This window comes from Artibeus jamaicensis, unplaced genomic scaffold (genome assembly GCF_021234435.1).
Source record: "Artibeus jamaicensis isolate MK-2021 breed Jamaican fruit bat unplaced genomic scaffold, CSHL_Jam_final contig_518, whole genome shotgun sequence".
In the NCBI taxonomy this organism is placed as follows: domain Eukaryota; kingdom Metazoa; phylum Chordata; class Mammalia; order Chiroptera; family Phyllostomidae; genus Artibeus; species Artibeus jamaicensis.
Genome location: NW_026521870.1, coordinates 2,555,159 through 2,576,333, shown reverse-complemented (window position 1 = coordinate 2,576,333; position 21,175 = coordinate 2,555,159). Strand labels below are relative to the sequence as shown.

The 21,175-nt window shown below is 37.7% G+C and overlaps 2 protein-coding genes across 4 annotated transcripts in view; one reads left to right on the top strand and one right to left on the bottom strand.

The window, feature by feature from the left end:
* PHTF2 (putative homeodomain transcription factor 2) overlaps positions 1 to 8,663 on the bottom strand; it is a 142,628-nt gene extending 133,965 nt beyond the window's left edge. For both annotated transcript variants that reach the window (XM_037162220.2, XM_037162223.2), the window contains exon 1: positions 8,464 to 8,663. The gene's annotated coding sequence lies outside the window, so the exon portion shown is untranslated. The remainder of the gene's footprint in view (positions 1 to 8,463) is intronic.
* A 206-nt stretch (positions 8,664 to 8,869) lies between these two features.
* TMEM60 (transmembrane protein 60) lies at positions 8,870 to 12,788 on the top strand. 2 transcript variants are annotated; one of them, XM_037162228.2, is made up of 3 exons: positions 8,870 to 9,184; positions 10,382 to 10,498; positions 12,094 to 12,788. In XM_037162228.2, the coding sequence occupies exon 3, from the start codon at positions 12,145 to 12,147 to the stop codon at positions 12,544 to 12,546; it is 402 nt and encodes a 133-aa protein (XP_037018123.1). In that variant the 5' UTR covers positions 8,870 to 9,184; positions 10,382 to 10,498; positions 12,094 to 12,144; the 3' UTR covers positions 12,547 to 12,788. The 2 variants fall into 2 exon arrangements, with proteins under 2 accessions (XP_037018123.1, XP_053524904.1); XM_053668929.1 differs by lacking the exon at positions 10,382 to 10,498 and having other exon boundaries at positions 8,871 to 9,184.
* The last annotated feature ends 8,387 nt before the right edge of the window (positions 12,789 to 21,175 follow it).

The window sequence follows — 21,175 nt, the reverse complement described above, 5'->3', positions numbered from 1 at the left end:
TACGTGAAGCCAAACTTATAAAACTATAGTAAAATCCCTAAGCTCTTATTCATAGTCAGAAATTTCAACACCCTTATCTCAAAGTTGATAGAACAAGTAGACATAAAATCAGGAAGGGTAGAGAAGATGTGAACAGTTGTATCAATCAACTTGATCTACCTGATACTTAGAGAACACCCAACATTCTTTTCAAGTACACATGAATCATTTACCAAGACAGACCATATCCTAGACTACAAAACAAGCCTTAATAAATTTAAAATAATTCAAGGCATACAATGTATGTTCCTTGACTACAATGAAATTAAATCAGAAATCAGTATCTGAAAAATCCTCAAATATTTGGAAACTCATGTACATACTTCTAAATAACTAATGGAGTCAAAGAAGAAATCACAAAAAAAGTCAGTAAGGATTTCTGAAAGTACAAATTAACACATGCCACAATATTTTGATGATGCAACCAAAGCACTATTTATAGGAAAATCTTACAGCACTAAATGTTTATATTAGAAGATAATAAATTAATAAACTTAGTTTCTATTTTAAGATTTCAGTCCAATTAAGAGCAAATAAAATGCAAAGTAAACAGCAGAAAGGAAAGAAGAAAGACTAGAAATCAATACAAAAGAAAATATAAAATCAATAGAGAAAACCAAAAGCTGATTCTTTGAGAATATCAGTAAAACAGACAAACCTTTAGTCGAACTAACCAGGAAAAAATGAGAAAATACACAAATTAACAGTCAGGAGTAAGAAAGGAGAGATAATGTTACAGATCTTATAGATATTACAAGTATAATAAGAGAATATTATAAACATTATATCAATAAATGTAACGATTTAGATTAGATCAATGATTTCCTTGAAAAATTCAAACAATGGATGCTCACTCAAAAAGAAACAAATAGCCCCTTATGTATTAAAGAAACTGAATTTGCAGTTAAAATTTCTTTGTAGTTTTCTCTCTCACACACACAAAAAACTGCAGGCATAAGTATGCAACTCAGTTAAAACTGATTTAAGTTTAAGATCCAATGAGGGACTGAATATTTATTAATCATCATGTGCAGACACAGAGATATAAGTTTGATAAATTATGTTAGTATTTTAGCAAAATCATTCTAGAAGGAAGCTGTGTGAAGAATAGTATGAAGCTAAATTAAAAGTGAGGAGACTAATGACAATAATCTAGGGAAGAAATGATGAAGGTCTGAAATAAGTTGGTTCCAAGCAGGATTTTTTAAAAAAATTGGTGTGGGTGTTGAGACAGACGTAATTAAAAGATAACTAGTAGTGTGAGTAGCCAGATGTGGTGATTAATTAGACATGAAAAGTATAGGGAATAAAAGAATAAAAATGCTCTATGACTCTAGGTTTAAACACTAGAAAGAACCATTGATTAGGACAGGGAATAAAAAAGGAGAAACATTTGAGAACAAGAAGATATGTTTATTCTCAAGATATGGCACCTTTAGACATTCAGTGCCCAACAGACACACAGTAGGCAATGAGATATATGGAATTAACACTTAGGAAATCTGTGTAGTTAAAATAACTTACCTCCCAGGATTTGTTGCAATTAAAGCCTTCTTTATAACTGTACAATTAATGGCTTTTGTCAGAAGAATTTTAGGCATAAGAAGGTAGTTAAAGAGATTTGAGAAAATAAGTCCCTTTCTCTATACTAAATTTACAGTACAAGAAACTCAATTTCAGTGATCCTTTTGTCATTTACTCTGATCCTATTTATTTACTTAAATAAATCCTATTTATTTACTCTGATTTAATGAGCCTGACCTACTTCCTTCAGGAAAAAATTTGAGAATGTGAAGATCTCTCCCTATATTTTCTTTTGTATGTGGTTGTAATGATTCAATTCTTTATTTATTGGGTTGGCCAAAAAGCCCATTATTTTTTCCATATGATGGCTGTAGTAGTGCTTAGTTGTCTTTCACTTCATTCAAAACAATTTTGTTAGATTGTACTTTGACAGCTTTCATGTCAGCATGCATTAAAAAAGCTTACAAAATTGAATTTTTTGCAGCCATTTTAATATGGAAAATGGAAGAAGATGTGCAACATTTTCAGCATATTATGACTTATTTCAAGAAAGGTAAAAATGCAACTGAAATTAAAAAATATTTGTGCAGTGTATGGAGGTGTTGTGACTGATCAAACATGTCTAAAGTGGTGTGCAAAGTTTCTTGGTACTAGTGACATTTTGGCCAAATAATTCTTTGTTATGGGGCTGTCCTATGCAATCGAAGATGTTTAGCAGCACCCCTGGCCTCTACCCACTTGAAACCAATAGCAGGAGATAGCTGACATACTCAAAATATCCATATGAATAAAGTTGTTGGTGAAAATGAAAAATGTGTCTCTTAGAGAAAAAACTTAGTGGACTTTTTGGCCAACCCAATAACTCTGCCTGTTATCTATTGCCTCTTTTTAAGGTTTAATTTGTCTGCCATTTTCTAGCTTTCCTTACTCTATTTGAGATTATATATATATATATATACTCAAAATATATATGTTTTTCGACTTAGTCAAATAATTGCAGCAATCATTTTTTGAGCAAGTCTTATAAGCCAGGCAATGTGTCAAGAGCTTTCCATACATTAGCTCATTTAGTCTTCAAAATCATGCAGTTTTTATCTTTGGTATATGATTAAATAAAACTGAACCGCAAAAAGTTTACATAATGAGCCCAAAGTCACACAACAGATACACTGCAGAAATGACAGTTGAGCCTAGGTCTACAGAACACCAAAACTTGTGTCAAATAATTTTTATAGGTTTTCTGCTATCTGTAATAGACCTTTTACTGAGACTTCTTGCCAAGATGGAGGCATAGGTAGACATACTGTGCCTCCTCCAACAACCAAAATAAAGACAACAACAATTCAGAAACAAAGTAACAACCAAAACTGAAAGAAAATTAAACTGTATGAAAGTCCAACAACCAAGGAGTTAAAATAGACACATTCATCCAGACCGGTAGGCGGGGAACAGTTGGGCAGTGGAGAGAGGGGTCACAGCACAGGAAGCTATGACACCCTGGGTGTGCAAGGAGGCACCAGGCAGACCCTGGGCACCCAGGTGGTGGCTGGCAGACCCCAATGTGGAGTGGCAATGAGCAGACCCAGCCAGGCAGCGATGGAGAAGTGGGGCACCAGGCTCAAGGTGGCTGGCTGACCATGCAGTGGTCCCATGTTCGCCTACAGATAACTGGGGAGCGAGACAGATCATGCAACCCAGGGTCCTAGTGCCAGGAAATAAAGCCTCAAAACATCGATTGAAAACATTAGTGGGGGTTGAGGTGCAAGGAGAGATTCCCACCCTCACAGGAAAGTTCATTGGAGAAACCCACAGGGTCCTAGAACGCGCACAAGCCCACCCGCATGGGAATCAGCATCAGAAAGGCCCAATTTGCTTGGGGGAAAGCAGCAGAAGACACAGGTGCAACAGAGAGCAGAGCGAAGTGCCATTTTTTTCCCTCTCTGACCCCGCCCCCACATACAGAGTCACAACCCAAAGACTTGGGTTGCCCCACCCTGGTGAACACCTAAGTCTCCACACCTCATACATAACAGGCCCAAACAGACCAAAACAGTATGGTTCAAGTAGAAAAACAGCTCAAAGCCCCAGAGCCAGTACTTCTAAGCGACCAAGAGAGAGCCAACCTCTCAGATGCACAGTTCAAAGCACTGGTAATCAGGATGCTCACAGAACTGGTTGATTTTAGTAACAAATTAGATGAAAAAATGAAGGCTAAACTAAGCAAAATGAAGGGAAATACACAGGGAACCAATAGTGATGGGAAGAAAACTGGGACCCAAATCAATGAGTGGACCAGAAGGAAGAAACAACCAAACAGAAAAGAATGAAGAAACACAAATTCAAAAAAATGAGGAGAGGCTTAGGAACCTCCAGGACATCTTTAAACGTTCCAACATCCAAATTATAGGGGTACCAGAAGGGGAAGAAGAAGAGCAACAAGTGGAAAACTTATTTGAACAAATAATGAAGGAGAACTTCCTCAATCTGGAAAAGGCAATAGACTTCCAGGAAGTCCAGGAAGCTCAGAGAGTCCTAAAGAAGTTGGAACCAAGGAGAAACGAACCAAGGCACATCATAATTACATTAGCCAAGATCAAAATTAAGTAGAGAATCCTAGAAGCAGCAAGAGATAAGGGGACAGTCACCTACAAAGGAGTTCCCATCAGACTGTCAGCTGATTTATCAAAAGACACCTTACAGGCAAGAAGGGGCTGGAAAGAAGTATTCCAAGTCATGAAAGACAAGGACCTACATCCAAGATTGCTCTTATCCAGCAAAGCTTTCATTTAGAATGGAATGACAGATAAAGTGCTTTCAGATAAGGTCAAGTTCCAGGAGTTCATCATCACCAAGCCCTTATTACATGAAATGTTAAAGGGACTTATCTAAGAAAAAGAAGATAAAAAACATGTATACTAAAATGACAGCAAATTCACAATTACTAACAACCACACCTAAAATAAAAACAAACTAAGGAAACAACTAGAACAGGAACAGAACCACAGAAATGGAGATCACATGGAGGGTTAGCAACAGAGGAGTGGGGGGGGAAGGTACAGAGAATAAGTAGAATAAATGGCAGGCAGAAAATAGACAGGGGGAGGGCAAGAATAGTATGGGAAATGTAAAAGCTAAAGTACTTAAGACACATGGACATGAACTAAAGGGGGGGAATGTGGGAGAGGATGTGGAGGGGAATGAAGGGGGGAAATGGGACAACTGTAATAACATAATCAATAAAATATATTTTTTAAAAATAGACCTTTTACCGAATGTTTTATTTAGTAAGGTGCTTTTATTCATGCAACAAATATGAGTGCCTACTATCTTCAAAATTTCTCTATATACTTTTAACAGACCCTTTCCTCTACTGTTTCTGAAACTGGAAAGCTGCATACTGTGCACTTTTTCGCCTTTTACTTCCTCTCATTAAATGTCAAAATTAATCATGTTATGATTATTATCAGGCGGTGGTTCAGCCACAGTCATTTCCTGTCACAGTTCCTGTTCACTATTCAGAATGAAGTCCAGCATATTTTATTTCCTAGTACTCTCAAACTACCTGTTCTAGGAAGTAGTTGGTTTTTCTCATCTGAAAACTCACTTCTATATTTTGTGTCATTTTTAGCAATTTGCATGAGGCTAACAAGTTGGACTTTTTAGAATGTAGCTTTCCTAAATGCTATTTAATATTTTCAACTTAAGTTATATGATTCTGGTCATCAAGTGATCCACATTTATAAATATAACATATTTACAGCTCTGTGCTAACCTGAAGGGAAGATATTCAATATAAGCATGGGACATTTTCTTAGATTTTCAAGGATAGTCCCAATTTAAAATAGTCTGTCCTACTGTCTTGTCTCGAGTTTGGATTCGAAAAGAGTCAACATATATGCAAAGGGTACTATGCAATACTGACTCTATGTGGCTACCGAGTAGGTCAAGGGGGTAGGGAAAGACAAGAGTCATTTTAAGATTCTTCTTCTTTTTAAAATAATCACAAAATACTTCCCACGAATTAAGTGCAAATTCCTCCAGTGGCATCAGTCTTCTTTACCAGCTAGAATGAAATATCACAACAAAACAGTGAAATCATTGCTTAGGTGGATAGGTTTGAAAATGAAGTTTTAACTGACACTTTGAAAATAAGATATTAAAGGTGAATATTAAATAAAATATAACACTGTACAAATGGCTGAGGTCTTACTATAATTTTAGTATCTCCGTATGGAATTTTCAACCAGCAAAATTGGGTAGTACTCACCTTGCCCAGACACATTTATATACAATTACCATTTAATTAGACCTTCACGAATAGTTTTTATACAACGCCATAATTTTTTGCCATTCTTCAACCAATCATATTCCTGTTCCATTCTGTGTAAAATGCCCTCCTTCCCTACTGATGGAAGCAAAGATCCAGTGAGAGCTCCCAGCTCAATCCCCACACCCCTTTTCTACTCTGTCTCTTAAATTTGTTCTTTCTTCTTTATTCAAGACTTTCCAACATGCCAGTACCTTATATATTTTGTTTAATGCTTAACACTCCCCTTTGAAGTAATTATCCTCTCCCACTAACAGATAAGAAAACTGAAGCTGAAAAAGGTTTGGTATCAGGTTTAAGGTCACAAAGCCAAACAGGAATTCAAATGCTGATTTGTCTCAAATTCAATTGAATCCTCTTTCCACGAAACCACAGGCTCCACAGCATTCTCTTATAGTATATATCACCATTTGTTCAAATCTATCTCTCTCCCACTAAACAAAGTTCCTCAAAGAGAGGAAAGATAACTCCATCCTTACATCTGCAGCAAAAGTCAACAGTACCAAATGTACAATGAACTCAAAGTATTACTGCATAAGTACAATACCCTTATTCAGTTTATGGTTTTGCAGTATTATTTTCCAATAATTAGTCACCTTCTACCAAGTCTCTAAGAAGCCACTTTTAATGTAGTGGTAAAGCATAACTACCAGACAGGCTTGGTAATCAGATTGCTTGGATGTGACTCACACCTCCAACCAACTCATTAGCTGAGAAATCTTGAACAAATAAGTTAACCTTAGTTTTCATTAATTCCTATAAAATAGGGAGGACAGTAATCACAGTACCTACAACACAGGATTATAAGGATTAAATGAGATAATATATTATAATAATCAATCCAACTATTCTTTGATCCTCATTTTTACACAGGCCACTGTGAATTTTCTTTGCCTCAGTCTACTGAAGACTTTTCTCATTACTTCTTTACAATTTTGCATGAAATGAACTAGTCAAAAAGGTTTATGGTTTAAAATTTGCTTAAGCAACCTACTTCATTTTTAGGGCTCTCTGTCCAGTGCGAGTTTGGACTCAAAAAAAGAGTTTACTCTTGGAAGCTTGACTATGCAGATGTGCCTCTACTGTACATTATACTTGATTTGCTTACCACACTTTCACGCCCTACAAGAAAGTGGTAAAAATTAAAACACAGAAATTTTCTACCTTGCTAACACCTAACTATAAATACTACCTGATGCATGCTGACAACTAACCTGTGAGGGAAGTAGATTATTTCCCCAGAAATAAATTATCCTGGAACCAGCTGGTGTCTGGTCTCAGGCATGGCTCATTCTCCCCTAACCTCTTACTCCTTTCGTCTAGAATCTGGAGGCTGAGCCACTACAACTAACAGGGAATACCCATTTCCTTCTATTAAACTTAGCAACTGTTACTCCAAAAAGTTACCATTTCAAATTGTTACGCTATTTTAAAGCTCCCTAGGCTAAAGTAACAGTTTCCAAGTTCACAGAATTCTCCCTACCTTTAAAACTGTTAAGAAAAGTCCAGTTTGGGAAAGAAACAAATTTAAAAAAAACAACAACACTTAATCCCTAACAACAAGAACAAATACTAAAGCTATAGCCAAAGTCTCAGGGGAAAACAAAAAAGAGCAATCTTAAATTGTCTAGTGGGCTAAAGCTAACCAAAATCTATAAAATCAAAGTTCCAACGAGTAACAAAAAACTCAAAGTAAGCAGGATATACCATTAACAAAAGGAACAAGTGTAAATACAAAATATTTAATACATTTACAATGAATTTCATAATTATTTGCTATTTAGATACTTAGATTAATAAGTTATCCTAGATTCTGTACTTTCCTACTCAGTATACGTTGAGCCAGGCTAAAAATGATCCCCTAAGTTATAGAGAAGGTGTTGAGTTAGAAAATCCCCTACTAGAAGGGACAATACCAGTACACTGTCAACAACAGAGAGATAAAAATAAGAAAAGATGAAACACTCTGATGTACTGCCGTACCATTTCCAGATGCGAAATATCACTTAAGGACGGAGCGAAGGATTTCAGCACCCGTTTGGTTCAGGGCTGGAATCAGAAAACCAAACTGTTGCCTGTTCAGTGGGTGCAGGGCAGCGACTCTCCCTCCAGTCTGCTTACAGCACGCGCAGTCAACCCCTCCTCCTGAGCCCGCTCCCCGCCGGCCTGGGCTCTGCCACCAAAGCCGCTGCACGCCCTCCAGGACCCCACGCACCCCGAGCACAGCACAAGTGGAAGGAATCGAAGCAGAGGGGCCGCGGGAGAGGGCGAAGGGATGGAAGGCGAGGCTGGGGTTCGGCCCCCCACCATTAAGGATCGAAGGCAGCGATGGCTCGGGAGGAGGGCAGCTGAACCGCTGCAGCCCGCCAAATGATGGCACGGGACCGCGGTTGACCACGGCATGCAGGTGCCAGCGGCTGCTTGGAAAGTCACTGGCGGTAGAGGGCTATTATTCGTTGGCCCTGAAGCCCCTACCTCCGTCCCTCCCGTGACTGCTGCATCCTCTGGATTCTGTCAGAACCCAACGACCTATACACGGCCCTCCCAAGCGCGAAGGTGATGCCGGCTCTCACCTTAGGAGCGGGCGCCGCGCCGCTAGGAGGCGGCTGGGGTGCGCTGGAGAAGCCGAGGCTAGCACAGGCACCGCCGAGAGAGACCGAGAACTCAAACGGAGGTTACCGGCGGGCGCGTCGCCTCTCCAGCCCTCGCCCCACCCCCTCTCCCGCAGTATTTTGCGTCGGAGCCGAGAGTCCCGGCGCGCTGTTGAGGAGGACCTCGGGTGGGGCGGAGCGCCCCGCGGGGGCGTATCCAAGTGCTGACTAGTTTGATTGGCATCTGTCTGTCCAATGGGGCTACGGACACTCCAGGCTGTACTTTGACTGACTTTCCTTCTAGCCCGTAGCAATAGGGAGGCGGGGCAAGTGGCCTCTTATATTGCCGCCCTTTTGACAAACCCGAACGTTAAGAAAGGTCGGGTGGTTTCCACTGGCGGCCAAAAGTCCAATTACCGCAGGGAAAGGAGCCTCTGAACGCAGATTGACGTCCTCTCTACCTATAGGGTAGGCCCGGGGACGGCGAGAACCTTCCCCGGATGTGGGCGCGGCCCTGGGGTAGCTGTGAGAAGTCCTCCACCGCAGTTGTTTGGAGAGGCGGAGCTGAGATCGTTTTCTTGGTTATCATGTGACGGGTTCTGGATTTAATGGGGGGGAAAGTGTGGAGTAGGCCAAGGATCCAAACTGGCGAATTCACTGATCTTCGCGCCTCTCTCCGCTCTCTGGCCCACGGCTCTGCCAGGTGAGTCTCGGGCTCCGGTGGGCTGACATCCTTCGCGGGCCTCTAGAAGCCTGGGTGGACTGTGCCGTTGCCGCTCCCCACCCCCTCCCATTCCCAGCCCCAAACGCACCAGGCTTGTGTGCATTGTGGATCTCTTTCTAGTACCGCGTTCAGCTGCAGACTGTGTTTGGCCCACAGAGCAAAATTGGGGTGGGGGGGTGAGTCGCATAGAGCTGACCTCCGCCCTTCGAAGACCAAGGACAAGGCTAGTTTAGAAACGTCTTGAAGTTCTAGGGACAAGTAGGCGCGAAAAGCAGATGAGTTATGAACAGAACGCTATTCCTTTGAAGGATAGTTAACTGGTAAGTTGGCCAAGGATGTAGCAGCAGGGGCCTTTCAAAAGCGACTCTTTAGAGGAGTGCTGTGTTGTGGGCTCATTAAACAGCAGTTTTTGCTATGAAGCGAATTCACTTGGAAGAGTCATGGCAGTAGCGAGAGAAGGGAAACGGGGGTGGTGTGGGAAGCACTAAGGATCTACAGACCACTGACACCGAGACACTGGAGTTATCGGCAGGGCCCTTCATTTTTTTCATTTGGGGGCAACACAGTTTTAACAGTGAATAAGGAAGCATATGAACTAATACTTAATTCTCTTCAAAGTATCAGAAATAACCCCCTCAAACAGGAAATATTTAAGTTAAGCAAATTTTTGTTTTGGAGTGTGCAAACCCCTCCTTTGAGAAAGAATAGTAGTGGGAAGCAAATATGACTGTCTAAATTAATGAAGATACGTTAATAAATTAATAAAATTGGGATTGCATATAAACATTGTCCAGGAACACAGTATGAACAGAGTGCTCCCTGGTTGAGGGCATTTTAGTACAAGTGCATGAAGAACTTTGTTGCCTCCCACTTTATAGAACTTAACAGCCACAAGCTTGACCTTTTCATCTTTCCCACCTCCAGGCCTAAAGTACTTGTGTTGAGGGCAACTACTCTTCTTATGACTAGTTGCTACTCAGCCCTATATAAGAAAAAAATGAAGCTTGATTCATCCAATAGCTGATGGAAAAGTTATGTATAAGCAAGTACATTATTGTAAACTTTTGAGAGTTTCACAAAATGCCTGGTAGAGATATGGATTGAACAAACTTAACTTACAGGATAAAGTCCATTTGTGGTCATTAATCAGTACACACCCCTCCACCTTTTGTCCAGGATCAGTCCCACATCCCATTATGGCATCCTCTGGCCAGGAAAAGACACCAGCACAGTAAACCAAGAGCATCCGCTTTTCATACTGCAATATGAAGCACTTGCCAGCTACGTAAACAAGTTGAGTACAAGCAGATAGGTATAATGGGAAGGGAAGTTAGGAGTTTGTCCTATGGCACTATTGAAATAAGAATATCTCTTGCACCATGGTAACCACCCACTGTTTAAAGTAGAAAACATCAAATTTTTAGCAGAAAATCAAACATCTAGCAGAAAACATCAAATTTCTAAAATATAATTTATTAAACATGCTAGTTAAGGGCATTTGATTCATCTAGCCCCCTCTTCACCTTTTCCTTATCTTTCTGCATTTTTATTTGTATCAACTGCTGTTACCATGACAACTATCTGATCTTTCCCTCTTTCAGGTATTCCAATGTCATCTTCCATCTACAGGTATCACTCCCCAGTGGTTATATCCCTGAGTTCATAATCATACTTAGATTTCTCCTTTACTGGAAATTTCTTCTGTGAAAGACTGTGAAAGTCTCATATGTCTTATCTTTCATCTTTTTCAAATATTCCAAGGGGGAATAAAGTGGTGTCAGCTGGTATTACTTTTTATTGACTCAGCCCACTGCTTGGAGTCTATCTTCTGACTTCCCATTCTACTTACCTTTTTTTCCAAGTGGTCACAAGATTTTTTGATATAAAAAAACTGGAATATATAAAGTACATACTGCAAACTTACATGTAAAGATTAAATGTTTATAACTAAGTATTATAGATTAATGCCCTCCCAATCTAAATTCTAAGTTTTTAAGAATTAGTGGAAAAATGAAAGGACAAAATTACAGAAAATACTCTGGAAAAGAAAACAGTAAGTAGGTTCTAGGCCGTCCAGATATTAGAATGTATTCTCTAGAACATATCCATTAAAAGTCATGGAGTACTAATTCAAAATAAATAAGCAGTGGTAAGACAGAATAGAGATATAAAAAATAGCCCCAATTACTGAGTAATGTAGCATCTAATAACCACAAAATGTCCATTTTTAAGTGGTCTTAATCATTGAAAGTAGTAAAAAAAATATACCACAAAACAAATTATAAAAGAACTAGACTAAAATAGGTATTTATAAAAGTGAGCAAATTTAACTTAAAAATATAAGATCCACAGACTATATGGAAATGTAGTATTATCAATGTGTTCTGTATTATTTAGCCTAATGAACTCTTTATAATCCTAATTCTACTTAAAGTCTTTTTACTAACCATTCCCTCTCTACTAAAATTCTCCTTTCTTCACTTGATACCACCTCCTTTCTCACTGATTTGATTTTGGATGTTTTTTTCTTAGTAGCCCTTGAAATTGAATGAAAATTTGTAGATGTGCAAATGTACAAAAAGAAGTTAAGAATATGCATGGGATGCAGGAATAAAGTCATCACTGCCTAGACTTGAGTGATAGCAATGAAAAGCAACAATATAGCAGGGGGGTATACTAAACATTTTATTGTCATGGGCTAAAAGGAACAATGGATATAATGCTGTCAAAGATGGCTACAAATTTTACAAGTTTTTAAAGGAAGAATAGAATGTTTTCAAAATTAGGAAATCTGTGAGAAAGAGCCAGCTTTGTTCACCAGGAATGGAAGTGATTTGTTTTGTTTTTACTGGTATCAAAACCATCTTGACCTTCTTTCCTTCTCTTAGGATATATTTCCCATTTTTCGACGTTGGCAACAGCCTTTTTAAACTGTTTAAATGAGAATGTCCTTGGCTCAGAGAGTACTACTCACCTGGCTTTTCACATTACTCTTCTTGATCATGTTGGTGTTGAAACTGGATGAGAAGGCACCTTGGAACTGGTTCCTCATATTTATTCCAGTCTGGATATTTGATACTATTCTACTGGTCATGCTGATTGTGAAAATGGCTGGACGATGTAAGTCGGGCTTTGACCCTCGACATGGATCACACAATATTAAAAAAAAAACGTGGTACCTCATTGCAATGTTACTTAAATTAGCCTTCTGCCTTGCACTCTGTGCTAAACTGGAACAGTTTACTACCATGAATCTGTCCTATGTCTTCATTCCTTTGTGGACCTTACTAGCTGGGGCTTTAATAGAGCTTGGCTATAATGTCTTTTTTGTGAGAGACTGACTTCTAAAGACATCATCTTATTTTATTGCTGTTCAACAAGCTGTCATTAAAGTATTCCAAATCTTTGCAAGCTTGAAGAATACCAGAAAACTGAGAAAAATACCAAATGTATTTTATACTGCTTCCATAAAATAGTCTTGGTGAATCATGGACTTCTAGTCAACCCAAAGCTTAATTATTCAATATTTGAGTTATTAATATCTTTATTATCCTTATTTAAATAAAGTTGGTTTTGGATGTTATATTTTTACTTGACTTTTAAATAATCTGTTGTAAGGATGGATCAATATTTAAAGTAACTTTTTAACCTACATATTTGGGTGGAAGTTTAATGTCGTGGCTCCATTACAACCAATTAAATGGTCATTTGTGCTTCTAAATAATTACGAACGAAGAAAAACTAGTTACTGAAATAATGAGGGAGTGTTACTTTATGTTTACATTCAGGAAGAATCAGTTTGACAGTTTTTTGTCTAGGCTCTAGGCTAAGTTCTTTGTTACCATTGACTTTTGTTTGGAAATAAATTAGAGGGGGCATATTAAAACAGTGCAGAACTTTGCTGGGTAGGAGGATTTTGTAGTGCAGTTAAAACTATATACATGTACATATTATCTAAATATAATCTCTCACAAGAAAAGGAAAGCCTACATGCAAGCAGCTAGTCCAGGAGTCAGCAAAATATTTCTGTAAAGGGCTTTGGAGTAAATATTTGAAGCTCTGTTGCAACTACTCAGGTCTTGTGGTGAGAAAGCAGCAATAGACAAATGGCTATGTTCCAATAAATCTTTATTTTGAACAATGAAATATAAATTTCATATATATCTACATATGACAAAACATCTTATTTTTGTTTCAGCTATTTAAAACTCATTCTTGCCTCACAGTCCATACCAAAAAAAAGCAAAACCCCAAAACAAAAACAAAACCATTTATGGCCAGTGGGCAGTAGTTTGCTGACCCCTGAGCTAGGTCTCCAAGGGAATTGGGTAAGAATTGTATGTAAAAGGCCACCAGCATAACTATTTTCTTAATTTGGTATATCGCCACATTAAACTTTAAACCACAGTAATAAGTTACTGATGTGTGCCTCTGATTCTGACACTAAGTCAGATGTGTTTTTTCTCCTACACCACCAAAGAATTAATTCTGGCACTGTCTACCTAAAGATAGCATCCCATTCACAGGTTAAGGGTTCAGTCCCAGAGATTAATTTCCACCTCAGACTTCAGAGGCCAACCCAACTTTCAGGTTTTCTGTACTTCTTCTGATATGCTATAGATTGGAGGTTCCCAAGACCCCCCTCCTCAAGTTAGATTAACTTGCTATGACAGCTCACAGAACTCAAGAGAAACATTTCACCTACTAGATTACCAGTTTATTATAAAAGGATATAACTCAGGAACAGCCAGATGGAAGAGATGCATAGGGCAAGGTATGGGGTAGGGGAACTGAGGCCCATGCTCTCTAGGAGACAATTCTTCCCCCATCTCCTGTTCAGTAGCTCGGAAGCTCTCTAAACCCTGTCCTTTTGGGTATTATAGAGGCTTTAGTACATAGTTATTGGTTAAATCACTGCTCATTCATGACAACTCAATTTGCAGCCTCTAGAGGGGATGAAGGGAGTACTGAAAAGTTACAGCCCTTTAATCATAGGGTTGGTTCCCCTGGCAACCAGCCCCCATCCTTACTTAGGAGCTTTCTAAGTCACCTTATTTACATAAGGTCAAATGACACCTTTATCACACTTACCACAGAAGAAATTCCAAGGGCATTAAACTGTGCTAGGAAGGGGGATGAAGACCAGGTACATTTAATAGTAATCGGTTTCACAGCCTCAATAATTGGAATACATTTAAAACATTAAGTAATGAAATACATAAAGGATAGAGATTATGCTCACAGGTGGAAAAAAGCAAATCTAGAATATATCAACAATTAATATTGCAGAAAAATGCCTTCCTATGTTTTAGGTATAGGATGCTTCCTTTATAATAAAGATGTTTGTTAATGGTGTTTATAAAAAGAACTAACACTGCCTTAAGAAAGAAACTTGAAAAATGAAAAGTTCTTAGTGAAGCCATTATTTAGCAGATCAGCATGGACCAGAAATAATATAATCTTGCTTAGGCAAAAGATTTGTCAAAAAGTCCAAGTAAAAGCAACTTGGGAAGAAGTAACTTTTTAAAGGACTCGAAACTCTGAAAAGTAGAAAATAGCAAAATGAATAACTAAATAGATATTTAGTACATACAGAGCTAAAGCTTTCTCTAATTTTATTAACCTTACAAATCAGAGTTTTTTTAGTATTACATTGCCAAACAAGACACATATTACCAAAGGAGTTTTTTAATTCTCATTGGTCATGTTTGCACAGTAAATATCACTCTCCCTCAGGAATTATGAATATTAGAACTGAGGGGGGGTACCCAATTCCTCATTATAATGATGGAGAAACTGAAGCCCAGGTAAGTGAAATTAGCCCATGGTCATTGATAAATGGAGCCATCTAACTACAAATACTATTTCCATAAATAGGTTTCAAATGCTAGCTAAAGATAAGGCTTTTATGAGAGGGATCTACCTAGCACACTGAATGTTTTGCTCTCATTTACTTGCCTTGTATTTAAGTCAGCTAAATCACACTGGTAATCATACCACACAGCAAATTTGCTACAACTATCATCTATACACTACAAATTTGTAGTTCACTTATATGAGGAAAAAAGTGGTCTGTGACAAGACATGATTTTGTATTTCTAGCCCTGGGCAAATAGCAAAAAAAGAAGTTTGTTTTTGATGTTTACCTCTCCACCATACTCTTGATGAAGTTTTCTGCCCAGATGCCTATCCTCTGCCCAAAATTTGGGAGAACACATAGAAGAGACAGTGAGGAAGATGTGAAATTAGGGCGACACAGCACACAGCTCTATTCTCTTTACTGCGTTAATTCCAGGATCAGAAGCTAACATCTGTAGTATTTAGGATATGCCAAGCAATGTGCTAAGTAGTCATTTGCATGTTGTCATTTAATTTTCACCCATTAAGTATTTCCCCACTTAAATATGACTAATACAGACTAAGTAATTAAACAAGTATATGACCCCCAACCCACTGCTACAAATTCCCTCAGCATATCCCAGTGACGTGGTTTTACAGAAGGATGTCTGTGAAAATGTGCCGCTTTATGTCCTTGTCTCACTCTGCAACCCAATATACCATAGACTAAAACAACAACTCCATGTTCTTTCAGTATGTTCAAGCTAAGTTGAGAATACTTGTTAATCAAATAATCAGATTTTACCTTGGCAATTAAGATTTAGGAATAAATTTCACTTAAATTATGAAATACTAAGGTGCTTCTAACATATTTGCCATTTAATTATTTAAATTTTAATTCTTAATGTGTAATAAATTTCAGTGTATCACTAGCTGAAGGGGGGGGGAACCTGGGTAAATTTTATAGGTTTTATTATCAGTACAATATTTATGGTCTCCACATTGAACCCGCAACTTTTTGGTGTTTGGGACAATGCTCCAATCCACTGAACCACCTGGCCAGGGCTGAAATTCGTTTTCTTTATAGTGCCTGCTGATCTAATTTTCTCAGCTTTTCCTTCTTGTAATTCTAGAATTACGTTATAATACCATCCCCAATAAAGTAACTTTTGTTCCTTCAAACATTTATTAAATATCAAGTGCACTATATATTAGGTGTTGAGTACAAAGGGAAAAAGAAAATTTGTAAGTCTACTTCATTGTTTAGTTAGAGCCCAACATGTACTTAATACACAAAGAGATACAATAAGTAGAGGGAAGAATTGGTTTTATACCAGTCGTGGAGTTAGGGGGCAGTTGGAGATAAAATCAGTAAACGATACATAGAGATATGTTTCACTGGAATTTTGAAAAGAGAAGATTTCATTATGCTGTATCCCAGGCAGAGATTTCCCCCAGCAAAGGCAAAGAATTTTAAAAGTACAAAAAGGGAGTGGCAAGTATTGCCATCTGTTAAAGCTGAAAATTAGGCACATCAAATAAAAGAGATTGTAGCAGATTAGGCTAAAAAGGAGGGGCCACATCATGAAGGCTCTTCAGTGCTATGCTGAGCATTTGGCCTTTATTTCAGGAAAGCAGCCTTGGAATATTTCTGAGCAGAAGAGTAACAATCATATCTATTTTAGGAAGGTTAATCTAGTGGTAGCAAAGGATTGAGGTGACAGATGGTTATAGACTTAGTGTAATGATGTTTGTAATGTATGTGTTAAATTAAATCTTTGTGTTGTGTACCTGGAACTAGTATAATGTCAACTACAACTTTTTTAAAAGAATGGATTGGAATGGGGGGTTGGGACTGAGGATTGCAGGCAGCTAGAACATTTTAGATGACCTTAAAAGTCCAGATGAGATGAACATCTACAAGAGGAGTAGAAAAATTATAAACATTTCTGGAGTCAACTCAAGAAAATCTCATGATACACTGTACACAGAGGAAAAGATAAATCAGAATACTAGGAAAAGACTGTAGAGAAACAGTGATGCCAGTAACCATGTTAGGAGAAGAGTTTGGGGGCAAGAGAGAAGAGTTTAGATTTGATTACAAGGATCATTAGAATTTAGTTGAGAACGGAGGCTGACTTAAGTCATGGGATTATGAAGACTGTTCAGGGACCAAGTGTAGAGACCTAAAGGTAAGTACCATGGAGACTACTTTAACTAGTGGTGGAGAAGCAAAAGAAGCCACCAAAAAAGAAATGGAAAAACAACAAAAAAGAACAAACAAATAGCTCATATACAGTCTTAAGGAATAAATTATTGATGACAACACAAGGGTTAAACAGAAGAAGTAAGAAATGTACCCACTGGATTTGGCAAATGGTGGCCTTTGAAACATTTCAGCTTAGTGATTAAATTTGAAGATTAAAATGAAACTGTAGTTTGATGAGGAAGTGAAGGCAGGCAGATTTTTCAAAAACTTTTGTCAATCAGGAGTAGGGATGAAACAAGAACATAAACAAAAGCCAAACTCAACAGAAGGGTTTCTTTGAAGACAGACCTGAGATTTTTCCATATAAAAATCCGGCTAGGTTAAAAACAAAAAATTTCAAGGGAAGAAGAGACCTGAGGTAGAGATCAAACTGTCCAAATAAAACTATAAGTGCTATATTACTCAAAATATTTTCAACTATATTAACTTGACTCTGAATATGAACACCTGTAGTCTAAAGTACTAATGAACAGCAATGAACTTTATAGAAAAGTGTAAAGGCTTAACATTTAAAAAAACAAGGATGCGCCCTGGCTGGGGTGGCTCAGTGGATTGAGTGCTGGCCTCCAAACCCAAGAGTCACCTGTTCAATTCTCAGTCGGGACACACGCCTGGGTCGAGGGCTGGGTCCCCCGTAGGGGGCGTGCAACAGGCAGCCACACATTGATGTTTCCCTCTTTCTCCTTCCCTTCCTCTCTCTCTAAAAATAAATAAATAAATAAAATCTTTTTAAAAAAGGATGTACAAGTTCTAAATTTCTAAATATACAGAATGTCTCATACTTTAATAGCACATTTCTTGGAAGGCGGATAACAGTGATAAAGCATACAACTAGTACATTTTATTTTTTATTTCTACTTAATATAAATTCTGTTTTCCCACATGTTATCCTCAGCTCATTCATATTCTCTGATTGGGTCCAAGTCCTAGAAGGGAAAATAAGCTGAATTGCAAGATGGTTTGCTCTCCTTTTCCTGCTCTCCTAACAGATACAATATACAATGTCTATCAACTTAAAACAGGAATAGACCTCCTTGCTAGCCTCCTTGTGCTTGGCATTCTAAACAGTGATCATTTCCATCTGCAGTGTGCAGTAGGTTATAGGAAGAACTGAACAGAAAAGCCAGGGCAGAGATAAAGGGATTTATACATCTCCTGAGTTGTCCTCTTAATTATCTGAATTATACTGTGCCAAACATACCAAATGTAACTCATGAAATACACAACATACTCTAAAACCACAAAAATTTTGTTGGCACATCAAAGTACAGTGGAACCTTGGTACTCCACTGGAGTTATTAATTCATTCTGGAACTCCTGATGAGTACTGAAACCAATGAATACCAAACATGTGACAAGTGATGAAGCATTTTCTCTTGCAGGGTACATGGTGACTCACCCAAGTTCTAGCAATTGCAACAAATCCCAAGCAGTACCCAGTGCTGAAACATCTTTTTTCTTGTCAAAATGTGACAAATGGCCCTGGCTGGTGTGGCTCAGGAGATTGAATGCCAGCCTGCAAACCAAAGGGTCACCAGTTTGACTCCCAGTCAGGGCACATTCCTGGGTTGCTGGAGATCCCCAGTAGGGGGTGCACGAGAGGCAACCACACATTAATGTTTCTCTCCCTCTTTGTCTCAATAAAATCTTTTTTGAAAAAACTGTGACAAGTACAGAGTTTGACAAGTTCTGAAGCCCACAAGTACCGAGGTATGACTGTAACTATCAGATGGAAGAAAGATTAAATAAAAGCTACTCTTGAAGACCTAAAATCCTTCCTGTCACTTTTATCAGCTTAAAAATACCTTCAAAACAATGGGACTTTTGTCCTCCCCTCCTGAGCTTTAAATAGTTCTGTTTAGAAGGAAGGGAGGTTATTTACCATGACATCCCAGCATCCATACCTAATTAGTTTAACAAATTTGTTTAAAGTAATACCCTCAATATTTCCTGTTGGCATAAGTTAACTTTTGATAATCAGTTAAGAGGACAAAAAGACTTTCATATTGGAATCACTTCCAGGACCTTATTTATGGCTTCTGGTGAAGGAAGAAAAACAAGATGAGATGAAAATGTGAAATGTAAAAAATTAATTACAAAACAAAAGGAAAAAGACTGGTTATCAATTTTAGTATTTATTGAAAGGTGGAAGACATGAAAAATTCCTCTCATACTCCAAAACAAATCTTGCACCTTTGCTAAATGTAAAATGAATTGAGATACTTGCTTTACATGACAATGAATTTGTCCAAAAAATAACTGAATGCAACTTATCAAAATAGTGCTAATCTATTTACAAAAATTATCTTACCTGCCATATCTGTTTAAGGAGGAAAAAAAAACTTTTACACTCAGGAATACTAATGAAATACCTTGAAGGCTTAACCCAAGACAAAAAATTTTTTCTACCTTCCAAGACCACCCCCCAAAGTTATAGAATGGATTAAAAATGAATAGGTGTGGAAACATTATTTCCAATAATCTTACACACATGCACACACAGAAAGAATGTTGTGCTACATTAACCTAATCTTAATTGAAGGTCAATAGCCTTAGTGACAAGGAAGGTAATGAATATGGCTTCTGTAAAGTTTTCAACTATCACAAATATTTAATTATTTTGCTACCTAACTAGCTAACCTGAGTATGGAATATGTATCACTTAGTTAAAGGGCATGAACAAAAGTGATTAAAAAACAAAAAGTACTATCACAGACACCAAGGAGGTACCTTCGTTTTTTTTTAAAGGTCTGTGTATCAATTAATAAATTATGTAAGAACTCTTTATATAGTATAAGATCATATAGAAACTGTGTATTTTAAGCACTTGATTGTTCTGGCCCAAGAAATTGGAAATAAGAGCAAAACAAAAAGTGTGTTCAGATGAAGAACTGGAATGTACTACGTAGGAAACCATCAACATAATGCAATATTGAAACATTATTTGTGTGTAAAAAGGTAGTCAAAAAGTTTTAAGACTGCATCTGAAGAGGATTTTAAAATTATAACCTGTAAAATGAGGAACATTAAGCATTATTCAAGGTGACAAGGCTTTATCTTGAAATCTGAACACACTGATTTATATTTCATATCCAGAAGGATGTAAGCATTTTACAGAACACATTTTCAAAAGATGGAGAGGTTTGACTCTAGGCTACATAGGAAACAATAACTAAAACTATCTGCTATTGTTGTTAGATATATCTTTAAAAGTTTAAGGCTCATATATTTTGGAGGGATACTCTAAATATATTTTATTGCAGTATGATCTTATGTATCTATGTGTATGCTACTGGAAAATTGGAACTCAGACAAATCTTGTTAAATATGCTACCCTTCAATTAAAAGAAGAAAACCAAGAAACCCCCCCTATTTTTCAATACTGCTTTATTACAAACTTTGTCTCCTGAAATAGTAGGTGCAAATACATAAATTTAGCTTTAAAGAGATTAAAGTGAGGAGTAGGGTAAGACAGTAAGATATAAAAGAATGTCCCTATTTATAATATCATGATTTCTTATTCCATAAAAATTCCTATGCAAATATTGACTTCCTATAAACCACTGAGATTTTTAATATGTGCCTACCCTTTTTAAACTGGGGAACAGAAATGACATCATTGCTACAGTTTATTTTTTCTGATGAAATGCCTGTAAGTGGCTTCTTCCTAACCAGAAAGATAAAGTGTTTTATGGGTCCGCAAATGAAGCTAGAGCAGAAACTACTGAAATGGAATAGCAACTCTAGTCCAAATGGCAGCACAGAGCCCCGGTTGAAAGTCATCAACCAAAGTATAAGCCCAGAAAAATAACAAAGACAAATAAAAAAGATTTGCAATGAGCAGAGTTCCTTACATCAAAGAA